General features: G+C 48.8%; 1 protein-coding gene across 1 annotated transcript in view; it reads right to left on the bottom strand.

Moving 5' to 3' along the window:
- EXT1 (exostosin glycosyltransferase 1) overlaps nucleotides 1–15,569 on the bottom strand; it is a 177,999-nt gene extending 162,430 nt beyond the window's left edge. Inside the window, exon 1 of the mRNA XM_057415216.1 lies at nucleotides 14,348–15,569. Within this exon, the coding sequence (XP_057271199.1) occupies nucleotides 14,348–15,294 (947 nt within the window). The 5' untranslated portion in view covers nucleotides 15,295–15,569. The remainder of the gene's footprint in view (nucleotides 1–14,347) is intronic.
- Between the last annotated feature and the right edge of the window lie 6,253 nt (nucleotides 15,570–21,822).

Genomic DNA, 21,822 nt, shown 5'->3' with positions numbered 1-21,822 from the left:
TTGGTTTAAATGATCTAGTTTCACTTCTTCCCAGAAAAACACCCTCTAGCACGTGGTGGTGGGAAGGGCTTTGCAGAGTTACAGCAAGCTGAAGAGAAGCAAAATGGCATAGTGCCCTACAAAACACACAGCAAACAGCAAATCTAAGGTGAAATTAGTGTAACTAGCTCTTCAAAACTGCTGAAAGCTCTGCTGGAGTTCTGGCGACTGGACTGAAGGTGGATGAAGCCAGCAATGCTCCAAAGAGATGAAGATGCAGCAGTGGTTAAGGTCTGTCAGAAAAGCAACAAGGACCAAACCAGAGTCCTCACACACATCCAAGCATGCATGCGGATGTAAGTCATTGTCCTTCATGCTGCCAGGGATAAGGAGTGCGCAGAAAGGGCTCAAACCCAACTTTAAGGCCCACAGCTCAGAAGTGCTGACCTTGTTTGTGTAGCCCAGAGATTTTCCTCCCTCATACTTCACCAAAGCTTTCAATTAAAACCCATTGTTTGGAAGGGAAAATTTTCCAAAAGGAACAGAAAAAGCCTCTTCCCCACCTCTAGAGATCCACCAGTGCCACCCTGCACATGCACTCACATCACCTCACACCCTTACACACTGGGGTTTAGCACACTGAAATAGCCAATCCCGTACTGATTCGAAGAGGGACTAAAACCATACAAAGGCATCCTTTATCTTGCAAAGAGACCAAACCAAAACAAGCTCATTGCTAGGCTTATAAAACAAGCCTTTAGAGATAATTATGTTTTATTACTCTTCCTTTTATGAGGATTTTGTTATACAAAACAAATACCAGATGCCTATTTGTTGTGTTTGGGGGGGATGGAGGAGAGGGGAAAGAGGAATCTCTGTGAGCACTGCTGTAAGCAGCCCTGCTTTTAATTAAACACAATAAATGCATAAAAATTAATACTGTCTGAAACCAGCAGGTAGGAAGCAAATGCATGAGGTGTAGCTGCTGAAAGACCCTCTCCCCTCCAACCTCCTGCTGCAAGAACAGCCACTCACAAGCCTATTGCTCAGGGCTGGTGCTCTCTGAGCACGGCTCCTTACATATGTGTTTCCCTGAAAAATTAATACCAAACTTTCTAGATAACCAATAAAAAGGGGGAGGGAGTTGAAAGGATTTAATGCTTCTTCTGTTAAAGAAACACACATAGATTCAGCCAGAAAAACCCATCATAAAGTCAAATAGCTTGAAGATGGAAGAAGAGGGGAGAGAAGGCAAGACGTAAAGGGTTTTCTGGCAACCTTAAAGCAACCATCCAGAATAGGCTGGACCCTTCATCTGTTAACTTGCCAGATATATACAACATGTGTCCAAGTACAGGACACAACCAGAGAGAGGCACGTAAAGCATGCCCAATACAACAGCAGAAATGGGATACAGCTCCTCAAGGACAGTTAAACACAGCCAACTTTCCACCAACAGCCAGATGTCACCCCCCTCCCCAGAGGCATCACAAGGAAATCTATTTCCCATTTTCAATGGTGGCTTCCTGTTTGATTTTAATTGCATTAAGATCCAATCACAGGGTGACAATAGACACTTCTTACTCAAGGCCAGTACCAGCCCTACACAGTAAATCCCGTTTTCAACAGCTTGCCTGCTAATGCTTTAAAGTTCTGCAAAAGCAACTGAATTGTGCATGCAGGATCTCATTGCAGTGGGGACCCTTCTTCTATGTTTTTTTTTTTTAAGACAGACTTTAAAGACATGGTGCAGCAGTAAATGCAAGGTAAGGAGCAGTGGGATGGTTTCCACATTTTGCTGTTCATTTCTAGGTCTCCATCTGTTGTAATTACTGAGATTGAGGACGGGTCTCCTCTGTTATCCTCCACTAGTGCGTATTCTCAATCTACTTCCTAACAAAGTTTGTTTACAAATATTCATTAGATTCCATGCTTTATTAGCCCAGTCATGGGGGCCTACAAGATGTAATTATAGTAATCAGTACATTGATTATTCTGAAACAAAGTTACCCTGAGACTAAAGTTAAAGTAAGTAAGAACTACTGCTGTAACCAGCAACCATATCAACAGGGCAACCCGGTATCACATCAGTATCTCTAAATCCTTAGATCTCCAGTTTTATACCCAAACACCACAGACAATCTCGTTGTTAATTATTTTACTATTACCTGTGTCAGAAAGATTTTTCATTAAAGATGAGAGTAAAAAGAAAGGACAATTATTACAGACCACCAGAAATACCTAACATTTTGGTTATCCGCAGCAAAAGACACCAGCAGGCTATGGTCAGTGAAGAAGAGACCTGTGAAAGATGGCACGTGCAAAGTGAGATGGTTTTTTGACACCTTCAGACCAAAGGGTGAAGACAAGGATGAGGAATCCTTTGCACAAACACAGAGCAAGAGTCTGTTCAGACCATGGAGTTCTCAACCTCTGAGCTCCACAGCAGGCTTTGGGGAGAGGGCAATGTGGACAGAGGCAGCAGCTGAGGAAATAGCCAGCCCCCTAGTTACCTCCACGTCAGGAGATGTGCACAGGTAGTTCAGAGATGAGAGGGGATTTGGGGCTTCCCCTGAGCTAAAGGCACCCAAAGGCTTCACACTGGACCTGGAGCTCAGGGAGCAGCATCCACATGTGGCCAGCAACAGCTGCCTGTCCAGGCCGTGGGTGCTCTAGCCAAGACAAGACACACTGTGTTTCTGCCCATGCAGGGTCAAGCTGGGGCAACCAGGCACTTCTCTGACCATCCAGCTCTCCTCACACCACCTACAGCAATCCAGAAACACCATTTACAGCCAGCTAGGACAATAAGGTGCTGGGTTGTTCTTGGCTGAAGGTGAACATTAACCTCCTGGGTACTTGCTTCCTAACACGCTACATCTACAGAAGCCACCTTCCAAGGAAGAAAGCTAAGGCTTTATTACCTCTGCAATTAAATTTGGGGAAGGCTGTAGAAAAGCAATTGCATTTGTGTACGTGTAAGCTCACAAATTAACCCCAGGAACTCTGTTTACAGCAGAGGGGTCATTCACAAGGAGAGGCAAGAGCAGTGAGTGCCTGTACAACACCAGCTTTGATGTGTCCCCTACCTGCCTCCTCACAGCTCCAGCTGCTTGCACACTTTGATTACTCGAGCCTTCCCCGCCACTGCTGCACTCAGTTGCTTTAATCTTGCCACAACAGCAGCACCATGAAAAGAAAAGGGGAGTGGGAAGAGGGCGAGAAGGAGAAATAAAGAGAGAGAAAGAGATTTGGTCCTGGAAAAATCAACACGATGAGGAATCTAAAAAGAACTGATGTGCCACCAGCCAGAGATAAAAGTATTAGAAATAAGGGATGTGTCATGTGTTTATTAAAAGGGTGGCACGAGTCTCACAAGAAAAGCACATCTTTGACATTTTTGAAGAGACGGCTGCGTGAAGACCTTCTAGCAGCCTTCCAGTATCTGAAGGCAGCCTACAAGGATGCTGGAGAGGGACTCTTCATTAGGGACTGAAGTGATAAGACAAGGGGTAAAGGGTTAATACTTAAACAGGGGAAGTTAAGATTAGATATAAGGAAGAAGTTCTTTACTGTGAGGGTGGTGAGGCACTGGAATGGGTTGCCCAGGGAAGCTGTGAATGCTCCATCCCTGGCAGTGTTTTAGGCCAGGTTGGATGGAGTCTTGGGTGACTCAGTTTAGTGCAAGGTGTCCCTGCCCATAGCAGGGGCGTTGGAACTGGATGATCTTAAGGTCCTTTCCAACCCTAACTATACCATGATTCTATGACACCTGCTTGAAATCATTCTCATGGAAAAGCCGTCCAGCAACTGAGGAGTGCTAAATTTAGCACTGGTTCTATCTTTTGTCGAATATGCATTACAGCTCCTTAAGACACATGTCCAATCCAAAACTAAAACAAAATGCATTTTAAAGTCTTGCTTAGACTCATCCACATGCCAGACCAACCATCAAGCCTGAGATGATGCCAAGCAGTGAATGGAAACCTAACAGCAGCTTGAATTAAAACTCACAGAGCTGTAGCTAAAGCAATAGGCAGAGAAGGGGGGAAGAGCAGTTACAAAAATGCATGATCGTCTTAAATATATAATGAAAAAATGCCACCCTGCAATCCGTACCTGCTCCCCTCACTTGCTGCTACCAAAATCTTTTATTACTCTCACTTTTAAGATTTCCACTGGCACTCAGCATGCAGGAGCAGTGCGCGGGAATAGAACCTACTGCCACAGATAATGCGGTTCTAAGGGAAACCCATCAATTGTTAATGGCCATGCAAATTGTTGAAACTAGAGAGTTATTCACAGTTATCTCGCTGTGATTTGCTAAGTGTCCATGCCTGATGTGATCAGTCACTTGATATATTATTCCATTACAATTCAAGTAGTAGCCTTAGCTTTCGGGTTTAGGGAAAAAAGAGCGAGAAGCAGTGTGGTAGGGTGAAGGGATGATATTTGTTTTAAATTATTTTAAACAGTCATACACACCTTCTCGTGCAAAGGTTTTACAGTACAATAAATCCCTCCCTGAGACTACAGTCGTGCCCTATTGAAACGTTTAAATCCCTCCAGTCAGACACTGAAGGAGTTTAGCCTGCAATTTCAGACCCTAATCCAGCAAAGCACTTTTTTACATTTCAACCATACACATGGTTCCCACATCCTTTGTGGGAACTGGATCTTCCAACTGCACCACATTATGTTTTCTGATCAGGGTTTTCTACTGCTTATGCTAAAATTTACTGACACTTAATAAGCTATCGGTGTCTTCTCAAATCCATAATGCATTCACTCTCTTGCAGCACCAACTTACTGATCATTAATTTTCAACTTTACTGTGGCTCCAGCTTATCAGATGCTTTCTTTTTTTTTGCTTCTGGTCTGAGATTTATTACTTTTAGCAAAGTGTACTTTGTGGGTTTTCTTTATTTATTTTGTTTCCTCATTTTTAAACAGCCTTTAAGAGGGAAATGTTACTCCTCCTTACAAAGTGGTTCTGAAATCACAGTATTAAAAAATAAATCCTATAATTATGTTTCCCATTAGGATAAGAGACATTATATTTAATTGAAAGAAAAATATGCTAGCACCCAGCAGAATAGTTGGTGAGGAATGGAGGAGATGAAACATTTATGTGTTTATCTTCCTGAAGCAGCTGAGGCTATGAGCAGACACACCCAAACAAGCCTCCAGAGATACAGATTCAGACATTATGAACAAAGATTTGGCCTTCCCTTCAGATAAGGGCTCTGGTTTTCAGAAGCAGCCTCTGATTTTATTCTTGCAGACTACAGCACCTACAATTCTGATGGGCTTTCTGGCAGTTACACACTGAACTACCCGACTGTACCAGGAATTCCGGTACTGCAATGAAATGTCTACAGTTATCTATGGGGCAAACAGTATCAGAAGTCAAGATCCTCTAGGAGAATGCAGAAAATCAGGATTCCAAACCAAACTCTGCCATGCTCACCCCTTACCAGCACTGCCGCTGGGCAGGCGATGTTCTCCATCAGCCTGATGGCTGCAGGGGTCATAACACATACTGCAGTTGTAAGAAATGATTTATACCATGCTCCTTTTTACAGCCTCAGAGAACTAATTATTAACAGGACAGGGTCCCCCATGTGCACTTTGCAAGCTCTACAGTATGTATTTCCCATTTAGGCATCGCTGCCAGCATCGCTGCACGCAGCCTGTCGGCATCCTGCTCTCAATTTTGTTTAGGAGCTGAAGAATGATTGATCGTATCGATTTGTGTCAACAGTCTGACACGGCCATATCGACCAGCAGTAATTTTGTGGGAGGAGCTGCGAGGGGAACCAGAGAGAGCATTTTCTGTAACACACCATCCTGCCTTAAAAGAAAATGCCGTTAGAGATGCTGCTGGTAGAGCCATCGAAGGGACCGCGCTGGGACTCGAACCGACACAAGTGAGCAACGAGACATTTCCCACGACCGTGTTTACAGCAAATCCACTGCTAAGCACCCAACTGTATAATTATACTCTATTACAATTATGCAAAGAAGTAACATTTCAGAAAGGCCTTCTCATTTCCCATTCTTAGCATTGAATACTTTTGTTTTGCAGCCAATCAACTAAATTAGCCCTATTTCTGTTTCATTCACAAACACAAAGAGTATATTAGAAGGAAAAAAGCGAACGAAAGGGAAAATCACTTAGGAACCCGGGAATTATTTTGTTTTCATGTACTTCTGGACTAGAAACTATCACGGGGAAAAAGTCAACTTAAGGCAGAAGAGCTTTGCTGAATTTGATAACTGCATTGTGAGAGCCCTCGAAGGAGTGATCAGAAACAGCCATGCTTCAGTGCCTGGGAAAGTGGTGGCTTTTGGTAGCATCTGAGTGAAGCAAGCAGTGTTAAAAAGTTCATACAACAAATGTGACCATATCCTGACCTAGGACAAGTGTCAACCCCCAAAAAAGCTTTTGTGGAGATCTCCCCTCCCTATACACCCATAGAAGAGCTGCTTTATGCTGCTTCTGATGCTGTCAGCTTTTAACAGCCACAATTTGGACCTATACTCACTGATGCTTCCTGAGGAAGGGACACATTTGGCTAACAAATAAACTTTCTGTTTTACACAGCAATTTCTCTAAAACATTATAAAGCACTAAAGGAACCCCCAAAATGCTTAGGGAAATCAAAGCATTCTTCCCCATCTGAAACATAACCGTGGTGGCCAGTGACAATCCTGGCCATCGGACTGCAGTCCTGAGTCCATGTGTGCTACAGGCAGCAAAAGGCCTGGGACAGCCGTGCCTCTACCACATTTCACCCAGGGATTGCAAGAGCACACAGAAATGTGTCTTGCTGGAGTATGAAATGGGAGCCTGAATGAAACAAGATAAATACCCCAACTCCACCACCTTTCAGAGAACACCCACACAGCCCTCTCTCTGCCTCCTTGCCAAGCAGACAGCACTACACTACCCGAACAACCCAGGCTAAATCTCAGAGACGAGGTGGGAGAGATAAGAGAGTAGAAAGCCCCACAAGATACTTAAAGAAAACAACATTTTCTTTCTGTTATTATTGAGGAGGCCTAACCCTCATGACTGGCTTAAAGTTATGGGTTTTCTTCTCTTTGAAAAAACGGTAACATTTTAGGAAGTCAGACTGCATTTGGAAAGCCATCAGCCTGGCAGCACTCACGCCAGTTCTTTCACAGCAAAGCAGTTAGGCACAACATTTTTCTGAGACAAAGCCTTTATTTCTTAAAGCATTACTTCCCTCTTCTCGTGTGAGACCAATCTCCTCTCCTTTGTTCTTACTTGGAATTCATTCCTTGAAGCAGTTTCTGCCGCAGCACCGCAAGATGCCGAGGCCCCATCTCTGTTTCCAAATCACCTCCCAGGCCCTGTGGCACCCGTGCTGCAACACCAGGACAGGGACTGCTCTAACCACACTCTTTGTTTTCTTCTACTGCATGGGTGTCAACTGCTATAGATTATAATTTGCTCCATAAATGGAAGAAATAGTGATTCCCACCATCCTCTGGCCTGGATCTTTAATTGCCCCAGCTTCTTCCCTGCCTGCTACAGAGATGCAGGGATGAGTTGTATCAGCATTACATAGCACTGATGTTACCTCTAGTTCACTAAGGAGACTCCTGAATTAAGAGCAAGACAGTGATGATATGGCCTGTTTCCTCCTGAAATTTGGATTAAAAAGAGGAACATGAAATCTTATGTAAAAGCACAGCACAGCTGGATGAACAAAAGAGAAGGAACAAATCTACTAGTCAGTGTAAACCGTAAGACGGTTTTGAAATCTATACATTCCAAAATACTTGGCAATGTGAAGAGCTGCAGAACCTTAAATATAACCTGAAGTTACACTCACACACATTCCTACATGCTAAACTAATCTCCATACGACATGGGGCAGGACTATATATCCTGCATCATCATCTAGATATAGCCAAGTCCTTGAGATGTCAGCCACCTTTAGCAGCATGGAACACAGCACTTAAGTCCCTTCAAGGCCACACAGTTATCTATTTTTCCCTGGTTAGCAAAACATTCTGTTTATCTGAGACCACAAAACTCTGCAGCTTTTCTGAAAGAAGCCCTTCGGAGAGAAAGGGAAAACAATCACAGATAATACTCCAGAAATCATCAGATTAACGCACATTCTCTTGACTCACATCTGTTGAGTAAGTAAGTACTTCGTGCCGACCAGTTTCATTTACCCCCCTCTCCCACATGCGGCTGCCAGTTTACTTTCCAGTGCGCTGTACCAGGGCTGTATGTGGGGCAAAAGGATTATTTCCAGCAGAGTCAAACCAGCAGCAATTTTGCTACAGTGTGGGGTTTCTCTTGAGCTGAAACAACCATTCTTCGATCCCATCCACCTGCGGAGATGCACCGCTTCAGAGCTGCAAAGAGGTCCACAGCTGCGTGCATAAGGGAACAGCAAGCAGTAGCACACAGCCCCGAGGAGAACCCCAAACTGAGTCATCCCTCTCACTTAAGAGCAGTTTCAGTGAAGCTCACCTTTGCTGGTACAGAAGTCCTGCACAACCTGGGGTTTGTCTTGTGAATCACCTAGTCTGGGTGGGCGAGAAGATGGGAACACAGCGGGATGCTCTGCAGCACCTTCTTGCCAAGAGCACCTCACTGGGGGCACAGCAGGACTTCATTCTGCCCTAACAGGCAGCTGGAAGCATTACTTTTAGCCCAGTTCCGATGTGGGTTCAACAAACCATTCAAGCTACCCGTTTCAGGATTAATTCTGCTTAAAATGATAACTTGGATCATTTTGGGGTTTGAGTTCTGTCCTACCATAAAGCAGCCCTTCAGTGATAATTACTTATCAATAACTTATCCTAGAGCAATTTTCCTAGGCAATAAAAATAAAAGCAAAGCCCCCCTGGCTGTGAAAGAAGCATTCACCTACATTTCTGCATACAGAAGACATCTGACCTGGACCTGATCAGCCATCTACTGTACTGTCACCACAAAGCCTACTATGAGATGCTTCACAGAAAGACATAAAAAAGCCTGGGGCAAGCAATTATAATAACTTGCCCCACAAGAAAACATAATTACTTGAGGTTAGGAGGGTGCCTGGTTTAAGGCCCGCGGGCAGGGTGGGCTCCTCTGCCAGTGCCTGACCCTACACACCCGGCCACACACACTGCAGCACTTGGCACCAGTGGCAAACACACTCATGTAGATGCAACCAGCCTCTTCCATCCCTTCTCCAAAAACAAAGAGCATGGTGCTAACAGCCAGGCTGAGGACTGCACCACTGGTGAGCTCAGGCATGCTCCTGGCAAACCCTGCTCCCAGCTCCCACCATGGCATCAGCCCTAAGCCTCCCAGGTGGAAGCTCCTACCCCACCAGGGCACTGCTCACCTTAAATCAGCACCAACAGGTACACAGGGTCACTTCACAATACAGAGAGCAGGAGGAGGAACACGATGGAGCAAACCCCTCTTTCTCAGAGGTAAAGATTTGTCATTTACCTGCTTACTGCATTTTGAAATAAACAGGCTGTTAAGACAGGCAGATTTCCAGTTTCTTGAAAAATTATATTAAAATAAAAAAGCAGCCTGGTGGGGACAGGTCTCTGCAGGAGCCAAGATACCCTGGGAAAACACCCAAGCTCTCTCAGTAGTTCTTGAGCTTCATCCAAGCTCCCAAAGTAGGCTGGTGATACACAAGATGATGGCTCCCATCTCAGTTCAGATGTCCTGGACAACAGCCACCCTAAACCTGGGTGATTTCTCAGCCCTATCCTAAATAGCTGTAAAGGAGCTGATGTGTAAAGGCTTTTAAATAATCCTGAAGACAATCCAGTCAGTGATTAAATGTGGCATTTGTATTTGTATTTCAATCCAAAACACTGAAGTTCAGTATGTTGAAAATACAAGAATTTCACCTTTGTTCACAACATGCATATACATGCATATGCAGCCTCCAGATTATCATCACATGTTGGACGGGCGTGCCTAAGCCTTACTCCACATTTTCATGCCAGTCTCGTGAGTGGCAAAGTCATCCCAAGTGTCTGCTCCTACCACTTCTTTTTTTACGTGTGTATTTTATTCCTGGTGGGAAGGAAGCGAAACTAAAAGTTGCTGCTCTTCCCCCTCTGTGCTTATTGCACAATGGTAACCTTCGCTCAGGACAGCATTTTCATGGCTAGGAGGTTCAGACGTGATTGAGACATGTTCCACTAGTATAGGACACACCAGGTAAACCTACCGGGTACCAGGGATCAATGAAAATGTTCAGCTGGATATTTTCACCTGTGAAAGTACATCTACAACCCTGCTCAGCGCTACTGTGTGCCCTGCAGAGATGGCTCACAGGCATAGGCATGTGGTGATGCTGCTTCTCCCAGCACCCAGCAGCGCCAGGTAGCTCTGTGCACACCTCCTTCCGCAGGCTCTTCCTCAACCACATGCCTCCAACCTCCTCTTGCAGAACTAGTCCCACCTTGTGAGGTCCTGCGTGTTTTCCCTGCCTTTCTCAGCTCAGCCTTGATCACACAGGCTTTTTGAGCACTGACTAGTCGAAGAACTCAAGTCTACAAAGAATACCCTTGCTACACTATTGTCCTCCATCATAAATTCATATTTCTCTAAAAAATACATTTTTTTGCTCACTTTTGCTTCTCCATCCTATTTTCTTCAACCCTGACCATTATTTGTTTTTTCCCCTTTGTTTCACCAACCATCATTAACTTCAGCTATCCTGGACACATACGAGGAAAAAGCCTCCTTGAACAAGCTTTTGATGAGACCTTATGTTTTTGGATACTATCACTGCTACTCTCCCCATCTTCCAAGGGCACAGTTGCTGCAGATCTGGAATTTTATTTACTTTCCTAGAAAGATCCCCATTTCAGTGCAAATCTCTCTCCTGCATCTGGCTTTACCAGAACACTGCATTCCTCCATTTCTTTCCCTATTCATAGCTGTTTATATTACCTTCCAAAAAGTAATTATTTGGAACCAGTTAAGCCTGTACATGAATTCTGCCTTTGTTTAAAACACATTGTACACATGTATATATTTAGACTGTCATTAAATATTTAAGAGGCTGTCTTCAGACTTCAGCAGCAGCACTGTTCATTCACTTAACCCTTTGTGAAACAGAAAGCCTGATGCTGAAATCCTACCATGGAGCAATTCAGAAAGCCCAGTTTGTAAAGAAAGCAGAGCTTTTCTTTGTTTTCTTTTATATCCTGTTTGCTAGTAGTCTAATCATAATGCAATTCATTTTAATCTGTATCAGCTTTATCTGCTGAGATGCATAACTGGGGTGCAAACTAATTAGCTGGAACATACAGATGGATCTTCCAATATAATTCAGGGGGACAGAGTCAAATACGCACATGCTCATCCCTCCTTCCCCCAATGAAATAAAGACACTGCACACATTTTTCCACAGGTCAAGAAGGCAGCTTTCTTGGCTTTTTCAATCCCCTGGAGAGGAAACAACACTTCCTGCAGACAGGTGGACCTTGCTCAAACCCAACAACGAAGGCTGTGCCTTAGATGAAACCCCACCGCAAGTAACTTGTAACATGCACTGGCACCAAGTGTGACTCAACTAACACTACACCCTGCTGACAGGAGATTACCATGGTTTAAAATCTGATCACCTGATTCACCTGGCTTGGCAAGGCCTCTACCTAGAGCTGATCACTCATATTTCACCCTGGCAAGGACTGGGTATCAGGGCACCAATGCTCCTGTAATCCATGTGAGGTAAAACAGTGCAAGTGCCACAGCAGAGGATGGGGAAAGAGGCACACAAGAGCGCAGTACATGACTTTCCCAACTCTATATGGATACGCAAATGTATGTATCCTGGAGAACATGTTTTTCTTCTTTTTGATTAAAACCTTGAGGATGCATTATTAAATCCAAGCCCCAAAAGCCTCAAGAGAGCAGCTCTGCATGCAGTTTTCAAGGCCTAGCTGTCTTTAGAGACATTTCTTTCCTAAGCACTACAGCCTCATTCACGATGCTGCTTTAGGTGGGGCGAATAACAGAGTCCCTCCTACAGCTTTCACACCTGGTTTACACATCAGCACAGAAGCATTTTACCCAGCTGACTGCTGTTACACTACCCTGGGGATGTGACCTCGTCGTTGGATTTTATGAAGGGAGCGAAGCGCCAGGCATAGTCCCTGTTTGAACGGGAGAGACAGAGAACGCAGAGCTGGGAGATCAGCAGATGGCATACTTTGCTGTGAGTCGGCACCAGAGCAGGAGTGCGAAGGAAGGGGCAGCAGCACGCTCTGGCAGGTGCGCTCACTCAGGCAGGATGTTGGATTGAAGAGCTTCAGCATTTGCAGTTCTTCACCAGAGCAAGCCTGTCCACCTCACTGGCCCACAGGTTCAAGCTGCCTCAATTCTTGGAGTAATCTTCTTGTAATCATCTTTTTTTACTTCCCGTCTTTAACAGCAGCATTGCAATGAATGCTGAAGCTCCCATACACCACCCCAGATACAGCCACATCACAGCAGCATGTATGGGTTTTGTATCAGTAGCACCTTGTACCAGTTGGGTTCATGCTTCCATATCCCCTGAGGGCTGTTATATACACCCCTCACTGCAAAATAAGTGACAAAGACACTTTTGGAGGGGCAGAACTTATGGGGAGATGTCTATCTTTTATTAGACCAAATGGCATAGCTATAAAAAAAAAAAACCTGAATATGGCCCTACTCACATCAACCCACATGCAGGTGTTTGCTTTTGTGACAATTCGACAGCTGTAGAATGCAGCAAACGACCAGGACTTTTCCTATCTGTAAATTAGCTCCAGTTGCTGAGATTCATGCCAAAAGCCAGCATGGCCTGCAAGGCTGCAATTATCAGGTCTCCTTCCCCCCCCCCCCCCAAATCAAATATTCCCTAAAGGAGATCACAAGCCAAAGGGACTCTCAGGTCATGCATAACATGAGCTTAGCTTAGTATCTCTAGTAATCGCTCAGCACTGCCACTGTATCTCTTCCACATGTGCACCATTTCACCACTCACCCATCAGTTTTCTGAGAGTGAATGGAACTAAAAGCCCACCAGGTATTTGCACTGCTGCTTCCTCCCCCCCTGCAGCAGATTTACACCCTCACTGGCAGGTGAGCAGAGTTCACCCAGGCACATGCAGCGTTCCCAGTGCTGACCTTCCCCGTCTCTCCCAACCCCCCCTGTGGACAGTTTCGATGGCAGCCAGCTGGAAATTCTGATCAGCATTAATGCCACCATAGTTTCTTCCCGGCTGCTCTCCAGGAGTATTTTTCCACCTACGCTCCTCTGTGCATCGCAAACCCCTCCAGCCGTTGGCAGCTCTTGGTGCAGCTCCACTGCACGCTACTCAGCGCCGTACGGCTGGTCTGGTTTGATTCAGTGTCTAATTCCAGCTACATGGAAACATTCTCATGCGAGAAACTTCATCTACAGACACCTACTCTGCAGCAAATGTAGTGGTGGTCGGCATTTAAATGAACTAATCAGTTGCAAACGGCTTAGTCAGCAGCGCAGTCCTGGAGGTAATTCCCAGGAAGCGATTTTCCCAGCAGCTATATATACAAACCTGAAAAGCAGACTGGAAGACAAGGGCAGCACCACAGCAGCACAAAATTTGGCTACACAGTGCCACTGCCAACAAATGAAAATAAAAATGAGGGAAAGCCTGAACCAAGAAACCAAGCAGCCACAGAAAACACACTGCACTGCCACTGTATCCTCTCACATTTAAGTATCAGAAACTCAGACACAGGACACGAGCACAGGCAGCTTTTCTTTTTCCTCCTTTCTTTACTAATGCTGTGCTGGTTTGAACCGAGAGGAGAAAAGCAGCAAGGCAAGTTACTGTGGAGATAGAGACACTGGCCAGACATCAGCCACTGTGTTTTGGAGAGAGCATCCCAGCAATCACTCTTAACAGCTAAGCCACCAGAGAGCCAGGTTCACACACACACACTGAAAAGGGCTGAGGACTCATACAAACTTTGTTTTGGAGCAGTGAAGGCACAAGGCACCCACCCCAAGAGACACTGGGTGTATGAAGGGCAGCGCCAAATGCCAGAGCATCCTCCAGCCACACCTCTGTCACTGGCCAGGGCTGCAGATGCAGGTCATCAGTACCCGGGAAAGCAACGCCAGGGCTGTGGGATGCGGCGCTGCCCTTCAACACCTCCCTGCCACCTCCCCGGCCAAAGCAGCACCGAGCCAGCCACCGATCCACCCAAAGGAGAAACCGAGGCTTTCCTCTGGCCGCTATCAGCGTGCCGGCACGCATCTGCTCACATCTGCCCAGCAGCCGGGGCTGCCTGCAGAGCCAGGAACGCTCGCATGGGGAAGGGGCACCGCTCACTTACTTTTCATACTCGGCGTTGTCTCGATCACAGCGCGAATCCTTGTGCTTTTGCCAGTCCTTGCCATGCTTGCAGGTGGTCAAGAGGACAACATCCTCACCGTTATGGACGTGATATAAGGCATTCCTGGTGTCTGACCCTATCCCCGTCAGGTACCTTTTCCCCTTGAATACCAACATGTACTTCCTGAGAGGAGGGATGGTGTTAAACCTCAAAAATCCCTTCTCCCCTCCTGTCCTAGGATGATCCTTAGAAAAGAGTGGGATAGAAACGTCAAAGTTGGGTCTGAAGTTTTCAGTACTGATGCTGGCTTTGGCCAGCATGGCCTGGCCGATGTCAAACCCCACATCCTCGGTATAGTCGGGCCAGGTGCCGGAGTATAAATTAAAAATCAGGTGGTTTCTGCCGTTGTTCCACAGGTGGAGACTCTGCACCTTGGAGCGCAGGTTGTGCACGTACTGGGGGGAGAGCTGGTCCCGGTCCAGCGTGTCCAGGCTGAGGACGAAGAGGCAGGCCTGGCCGGGGTCGGAGGTGTAGAAGCGGGAGCCCTCGATGGCGGCCAGGACGTTCTGGTAGCTCTCGGCGATCTTCTCCCCCTTCTGCTGCGGGTACACGTAGACCTTGAAGCCGTTTTTCCGGCACTGGGCGAAGTCGAAGCAGGACTCCATGCGGCAGCGGCGCCCGCGGTAGAGGCCGGCGCTGGCGTCCCGCCGCTGCCGAGGGGAGACGCGCCCGCCGCCGCCCTCGGGGCCCGGCCGCTCGGCCGGTGCGAAGGGCCGCAGGGCGTCGGGGAAGCGGGGCCAGGGCCGCTCGGCGCCGGGGCGCGGGCCATGCCGGCTACCGGCCGGCGGCCGCCGTGCCGCCTGCAGCCACACGCCTCCCAGGTAGACCAGCAGGACGAGACAGGTGCCGGCGGACAGCAGCGTCAGGTAGCGTTTTTTGGCCTGCATGTGTCCGGCGGGGGTCCGGGGGGCTGCGGAGGAAGGCGGGGGCGCCCCGAGCTCGCCGGGCGCCGCTCTCAGCTCCGCTCCGCCATCTTCCCGCCGGCGAGCGCTTCAAACTCTCTTCGCCCACCTCCGCTCGGCGCCGTTCCCCAAGCCGCCGGCCGGGGCCGCGCATGTGGGCGACCGCCGCAACTTTCTCCCCGCCGGTCTCTCAGGGGCGGCGGGCGGCGGCGGGCCGGCGGCGGCCCGGCGGGGCGCCCCGCATGCACTCAGGGGCCGGCCCCCCGCGCGGGGCGGGCACCGGGGCAGCCCCGCTCCCGCCTTCCCGCCGCTGCCTGCCCTCTCCTTCGCCACGCTCCCGCCCGCCCCTCCCCTCCCCGCGCCGCCAGCCCAGCCCAGCCCGGCACGGCCCAGCCCAGCGCGGCCCCGCCGGCTCACAGCCCGCGGCCGCCACGCCGCAGCCTGACGAAGCCCTGCATCGCCCGGCTCCCCCCGCCCGGCCCCGGCACCGCTCGCTCCTCGCCGCGCTCCCGCTGAATGGCCCCCGGGACAGAGTGGCGGCGGCGAGGACCCTCCTCCCTCTCCTCCTCCTCCTCGCCCCTCCTCCCTTCCCCGCCTCCCCCGGGCCGCGGCCGCCGCAGCAGCGCCCCGCCGAGCCCCGTGCTGCCCGCCCGGCCCTGCCCTGCCCTGCCCTGCCCCGCTCTGCCCGCCCGCGGGCCGCGACCCCCGCCTCACCCGGCCCCCCGCGCACCGCCCCCACCCCGGCACCGCCGCGCTGACCTCATCCAGCCACGCAGCCCCGCGCCCCCATTGGCGGGGCGTCACGTCCGGGGGGGCGGGGCTTCCGCTGCACCCATTCATAACGCGGCCGGAGGCGGAGGGGCGGGGGGGGGCGCCGCCGGTGCGGTCGCCGGTGGCGGACGGGATGGGGCAGGTGTGGGGTGTGGGGGATGTCCCTTCTGGGGGCGGTGGCACCGCTGCGCCACGCACCCCCTGTGCTCCGGTGCAGTGAGGCCTGGCCTAGCCCTTGAGGGCCTTTTTTCGTCTTCCCACCCGGCCTGGTTTCCCCCGCCCCGGTGTGCTCCCACCGCCTCCCACCGGTACAGCCCGCAGCCCCCCGGCCGGCGTACCCCGCTGTGTGCCGGTGTCGCTGCCGCCCCCTGCCGAGGGCGGCGCCGCCGTGCTGGAGCCACCCCCAGGAACGGCTGCCCACCGCGGGGAAGAGACCCAATAACCTAAATACTGCCTTCGTGGTGCGGGCAGTGCCTGCTCTCCCGTCTGACGGTGGGGAAGGCAGAGGAGAGAAAAGACGTGGCTCCGCTGCTTGCACTGGAGCTGCCGTCAAGCCCAGCGCTCCCCACCAGCTTCTGCTGGGGTGCGATGTCCCCGGGGAAGAGGCCCTCCGTGCTCCGGAGGTGGATTCTTGGGACTGGCAGACACTGAGAAAACGCTGATCAGCTGAGTAGTGTGCAGGGAGCTGCCTGAGCACTCAGCCACCCCTGCAGCTACGTGTTTGTGCTTCGTGTCATCCCTCCTTGGCGTTCGGTTCAGCCGCCAGCAGCCTGGGTCCATCGGGAGAGCCCTCCTCTCCCGGGCAGGGCAGGCTGCCCGGTACGCGAGCGGAGGGGTGGCGTGCGCTGCTGGGAGCCCCGGCTTGCTCCGACACACGCGGCGCTGGAAGCGCTGATGGTATTGCACATACGTGTTCGTGTTTCGGTCCTGCTAGCTCAGCAAGTAATAGCGGGGAAATTGAGTGGGATGGGCTTCAAGCTGCTTGCACAAGACCCTGGATGTCAAAAAACTCAGGTGCTAAAGCCTGTGCCAGTGCGCCTTCTCTGATGCTCCTTTCCAGTGTTAAAGCTTTAACAGATTCACCTTCCCCCGGCTGCAATCCCACCTTCCGCCCTCCTGCTGCCAGATCCAGAGGTGTCTCACATGATCTGAGTGACAAGAAACCATGTCTTGGCCAACAGTATCACCATCCCTGTGTTTTTCCGTGCTCATCCCACGAATGAGCTGTGGCTCCTATCGTGTTCTTTCCTCTTCTCCCTCCACTTCTGCAGAGTTAAGGGGGTAAAATGTAAGGGTAACTTGAGTGAAGACAGTGTGCCTCCTCAGTGAAAGAGGTGAGAACCTATCATGGAAGGGCACATTACTGGCAGTAAATAAAGTTTAATCTTGTTGCTGGAGCCAAGAGAAGACAATTCCCTTCCAAAGTAATCTGATTGTAGGGATGACTGTTGAAGGAAGGAGTCCAGGGCTTGAGGCAGAGGCAAGGAGTTGGGAATATTAATAATACGAAGAAATCAAATTCTGAAAAGTAAGCCATATTTATGGCTGGCATAGATTTGGGTCCAGGGGGGCAGAAATTTTGGCCAACGACCTGATAGTGGGGAAGCAGGATTAAATATTAATGTGTTAATTAACCCTGTAATCCTTTCCTGAAACATTTGTCACAGCCCACATACAAACCCGGGATGCTGTTCAAGAAAAAAAGAGGTCAGCTTCTTGAAAGGTGAACCAAGGCTGCTTGCAGAGGCACCTTCTGTCAGGCACAGGAAGGTGGAATCCCATTACTGGCTGCAAATTAAGCCTCTGGGGACCAGTTTAAAACAGGAAAAGAAGCCTGTAAGGTTTGCTGCCTGCACCAAGGACAGTAGCTGTTGCTGTAGGTTTTGAGGATGGGGTGCTGGGGAGCCTGTATCACGAAAGTGCTGCTCACCACAACAGAGAAGTGTAGGAGGGAAGTGAAAGCTGTTGGGTTTCCAGCTGAACTGCCATGTGCTTGCAGCACCCACGCTGCTGCCCGCTACACAGCAGCAGTGAATACCTAAGCTTTGACATATTTGGATCTGGACAAGGGCAGTTAGGGTGTCATTTTAGAGGACAGAGAAATAAACCTCTGCAGATCACTGCAGCTAGGCTTTATCAATAGGATTCCTGAGAAGTGATTCAGAGCAGCCCTGCTGAGAAGTACTTGGGAGTGTTGGTTGATGAGAAACTTAACATGAGCCGGCTTCACTGTGCACTCGGAGCCCAGAAAGCCAACCGTATCCTGGGCTGCATCAAAAGGAGCGTGACCAGCAGGTCAAAGGAGGTGATCCTGCCCCTCTACTCTGCTCTCCTGAGACCTCACCTGGAGTATTGTGTGCAGTTCTGGTGTCCTCATAAAAAGGACATGGAACTGTTGGAACAAGTCCAGAGGAGGGCCACGAGGATGATCAGGGGACTGGAGCACCTCCCGTATGAAGACAGGCTGAGGAAGCTGGGGCTGTTCAGCCTTGAGAAGAGAAGGCTGCGTGGAGACCTCATAGCAGCCTTCCAGTATCTGAAGGGAGCCTATAGGGATGCTGGGGATGGACTCTTCATTAGGGACTGTAGTGATAGGACAAGGGGTATCGGTTAAAACTTAAATGGGGGAACTTTAGATTGGATATAAGGAGGAAGTTCTTTACTGTTAGGGTGATGATGCACTGGAATGGGTTGCCCAGGGAAGTTATGAATGCTCCATCCGTGGCAGTGTTCAAGGCCAGGTTGGACAGAGCCTTGGGTGACATGGTTTAGTGTGAGGTGTCCCTGCCCATGGCAGGGGGCTTGGAACTGGATGATCTTGAGATCCTTTCCAACCCTAAGTATTCTATGATGATTCTATGAGTTGTGGAACAATTGCTCCATACAGTTCTGGATCCTGTTGTGCTGGGCAAGGCTTTCTTGAGGAGATATGTGCATACTCCTAGCTGCAGGAGAGGGACTATGATGATCAGTTGCCTTTTTGAAGGCCACCTTTCTAAACCAGCTATCGCCCACCACTTGTAATGTTCCCATATACAGAATTAAATGAGCCTGGCTTTATTTTGCTGCTGTTGTTTGGGCCCTGTGGGCAACGTGGCAGCTGACAGGAATCTCACAGCCTGCCTTCAGTCTTCAACCAGAGTTCTCCACAGTCCTGGCATTCACTGGTGGCAGAGTGCTCCAGAAGTGGAAGCCTACCTCTGTCTGTAATAAATCTGCCTGCATCTGGTACCAGGCAGGAGGATGGTGGAGCACAAACCATTGTATAATAGAAATCCTGCTTAGGGAAGAGGAAGAATTGGTGGTGAGAGGGTGTTTCAGCATATCCACATGGCAAATACATGAGTCACAGCCCCCAGGTTTGCTCTGGCCACTGGTGCCTGCTAAGGGTCTGCAAGCTTGCAGGTGGCTTTTGACTCTGGTCCGTTACCCTTTGCACTCTTCCAAATAATTTATATCTTCATACGGCTGGCAGTTGTCTGGGACTCTGTCCAAGCCCTCAAATGAAAGGCCAGGAGAGGGAATCGGTTTTCTATTTCTGGCTTTGCAACTTAACACCTGCCCAATCTGTGGCAAGTCACTCGGGGCCAGATTCTTAAAGAGGTGGATTAGTGTGGGCTTCTCGTTTTGGGTCTTGCTCTTGGTGTCCAGCTATAGCTTTAGGTGCCTCCAAAGTTTAATTCCTAAGAGTCACCCACATGAAGCCCATGGTACCTTCCACTTTTTGTATGTGAAAAATATCCTACTGCTTTGCACACTTAGATGCACCTTAGTTTTGATGCTGTTGAGTGATGTCCTTGACTAACCCACTGGGCATTAGTTGTTCCTCCGTCTACTTTGCCTACATGGTTAAACTCTGAATCTCAAAACGTGCCTCTCCGGAGGTCCCTTCCAACCCTAGGAAGGAAGGGACAATAACAGTTCGGTGATTCTAGGATTGAAATCCACACAAAACATAAGGGAAGAAATGCTGTCACATGCTCATCTGTCCCTAACCCTCTTTTTTCTAAATCTGGTAACTCTGTGCTTAAAGTGTTTGCCCAAGTAGGAGACCTAGAATCGTCCTTGTGCCTTCCAGGAGAGCATCCTCCCAGAGTGGGTAGAGTGGGATTCACCTCCTGAGACTGGCTTGTTCTAGTAACTACCTGGGGTAATCACTCTACTGGCTTACCTGGGGGCCTCAGATTTCCAGCTAAATTGAGTTGATAATGCTTTCCTGGCTAATAGGACAGAGCAAGAGCTGATTTATCACCACTGTCAAGGGTGTCATGATCCTAGGGAGAAAGGCAGCATAAAAAATGCAGTGCATCTAAAATACTTGGAAGGGCTTGGCAGCAGGCACGTGTGCAGTTAAAAAATGTTACCCTGTTGCTTCATTAGCTCAAACCACCATTGTAGAATCATACAATGGTTTGGGTTGGAAAGGACCTTAAGGTCATCTGCTTCCAAACTCTCTGCCATGGGCAAGGATGCCTCACACTAGATGATGTCACCCAAGGCGCTGTCCAGCCTGGCCTTGAACACCACCAGGGATGGAGCATTCACAGCTTCCCTGGGCAAACCATTCCAGTGCCTCACCACCCTCACATTAAAGAACCTTTTCCTTTTATCTAACCTGAACTTCCCCTGTTTAAGTTTGAACCCATTCCACCTTGTCCTATCCTACAGTCCCTGATGAAGAGTCACCATTCTTGGTTACTTGGATGTGCTTTTCTGTGGCAAAGTGCAGCAAGGATTTCCAAAGAATTAAGCAAAACCTTGCAGAGACAGCAGCTTGGAGCTCCAGACTTGGCTCTATATTTAGAAGCCTAAATCATAGAATCATAGAATAGTTAGGGTTAGAAAGGACCTTATGTTATCTAGTTCCAACCCCTCTGCCATGAGGAGGGACAATGACAGCAGCCTGGTTTCCACAGATCCCAAGTACTCACAGATCCCACTTTGATTTGGGTAATTATCCACAGACCGAAGAGGAAATCTTTTAGCTGAGTCCTTACCTGAAGGCCACAGGAGAGGAACCAACTCCTGTGCAATGTTTGCCCACCTTCTGGGTGGGCTCAGAAGGTCCCTGGGAGGCAAAGTCAGGGCTCACCTTTTATTCACTAGTCAACAGTGCTGGATTGAACTTTGAAAAGCATTTTTTGAAGGCCAGTCCTCAGTCTGGAAAGAGTTAAGGCTGACTTACAAACTGTCTTTGCCTTCATATAGCCCTTGCCCAGGGGTGTGTTGCTTTATCAAAAACAAAAGGAAGAAAGGAAAAAAGGAGGTAAAGACAGAACAGATTTTCAAATGGTTGTTTGTGGAGTGGTAATACTGTTAAAATGATTCCTCAGCTAGAAGTAAATTAAAGTGATCTTTGCTCCACAAATTAATACTAACACTATGGTTGTTTATCACATCTTGGTAATATCACATGGGAATAAAAATATCAACTCTTATCCGTTCAAAATGCAGAGATGTAACTGAGCTTCAGCAGTGCAACAGCTGTTTCTCATGTCCTCAGAAATAATTGGCTGTTACAGAGGCTGTTTAAATGTGAGAAAATCACTGTGGTTTTATAATTAGTTTATTTTTAAGGAAAAACATAACTGCCCTTTGCTAAGAAGGTGAAGGTTTCAGGTGGGATGGAGGGATAGTAGCATAGGCGCCTGATTTACCATGACATTAAACAGATAGTAAAAACAGAGGCTTATAAATATTAAGATCTTAATCTCACAGCAGAGCTCTGCTGGGGAAAAGCCA

The sequence above is a fragment of the Pezoporus wallicus genome, unplaced genomic scaffold (assembly GCF_028554395.1).
Source record: "Pezoporus wallicus isolate ANWC-B61680 ecotype Strahan unplaced genomic scaffold, APGP_CSIRO_Pwel_v1 contig_3812, whole genome shotgun sequence".
Lineage (NCBI taxonomy): Eukaryota > Metazoa > Chordata > Aves > Psittaciformes > Psittacidae > Pezoporus > Pezoporus wallicus.
Note: the sequence above shows the minus strand (reverse complement) of the source record. Positions and strands in the feature narration are given on the sequence as shown.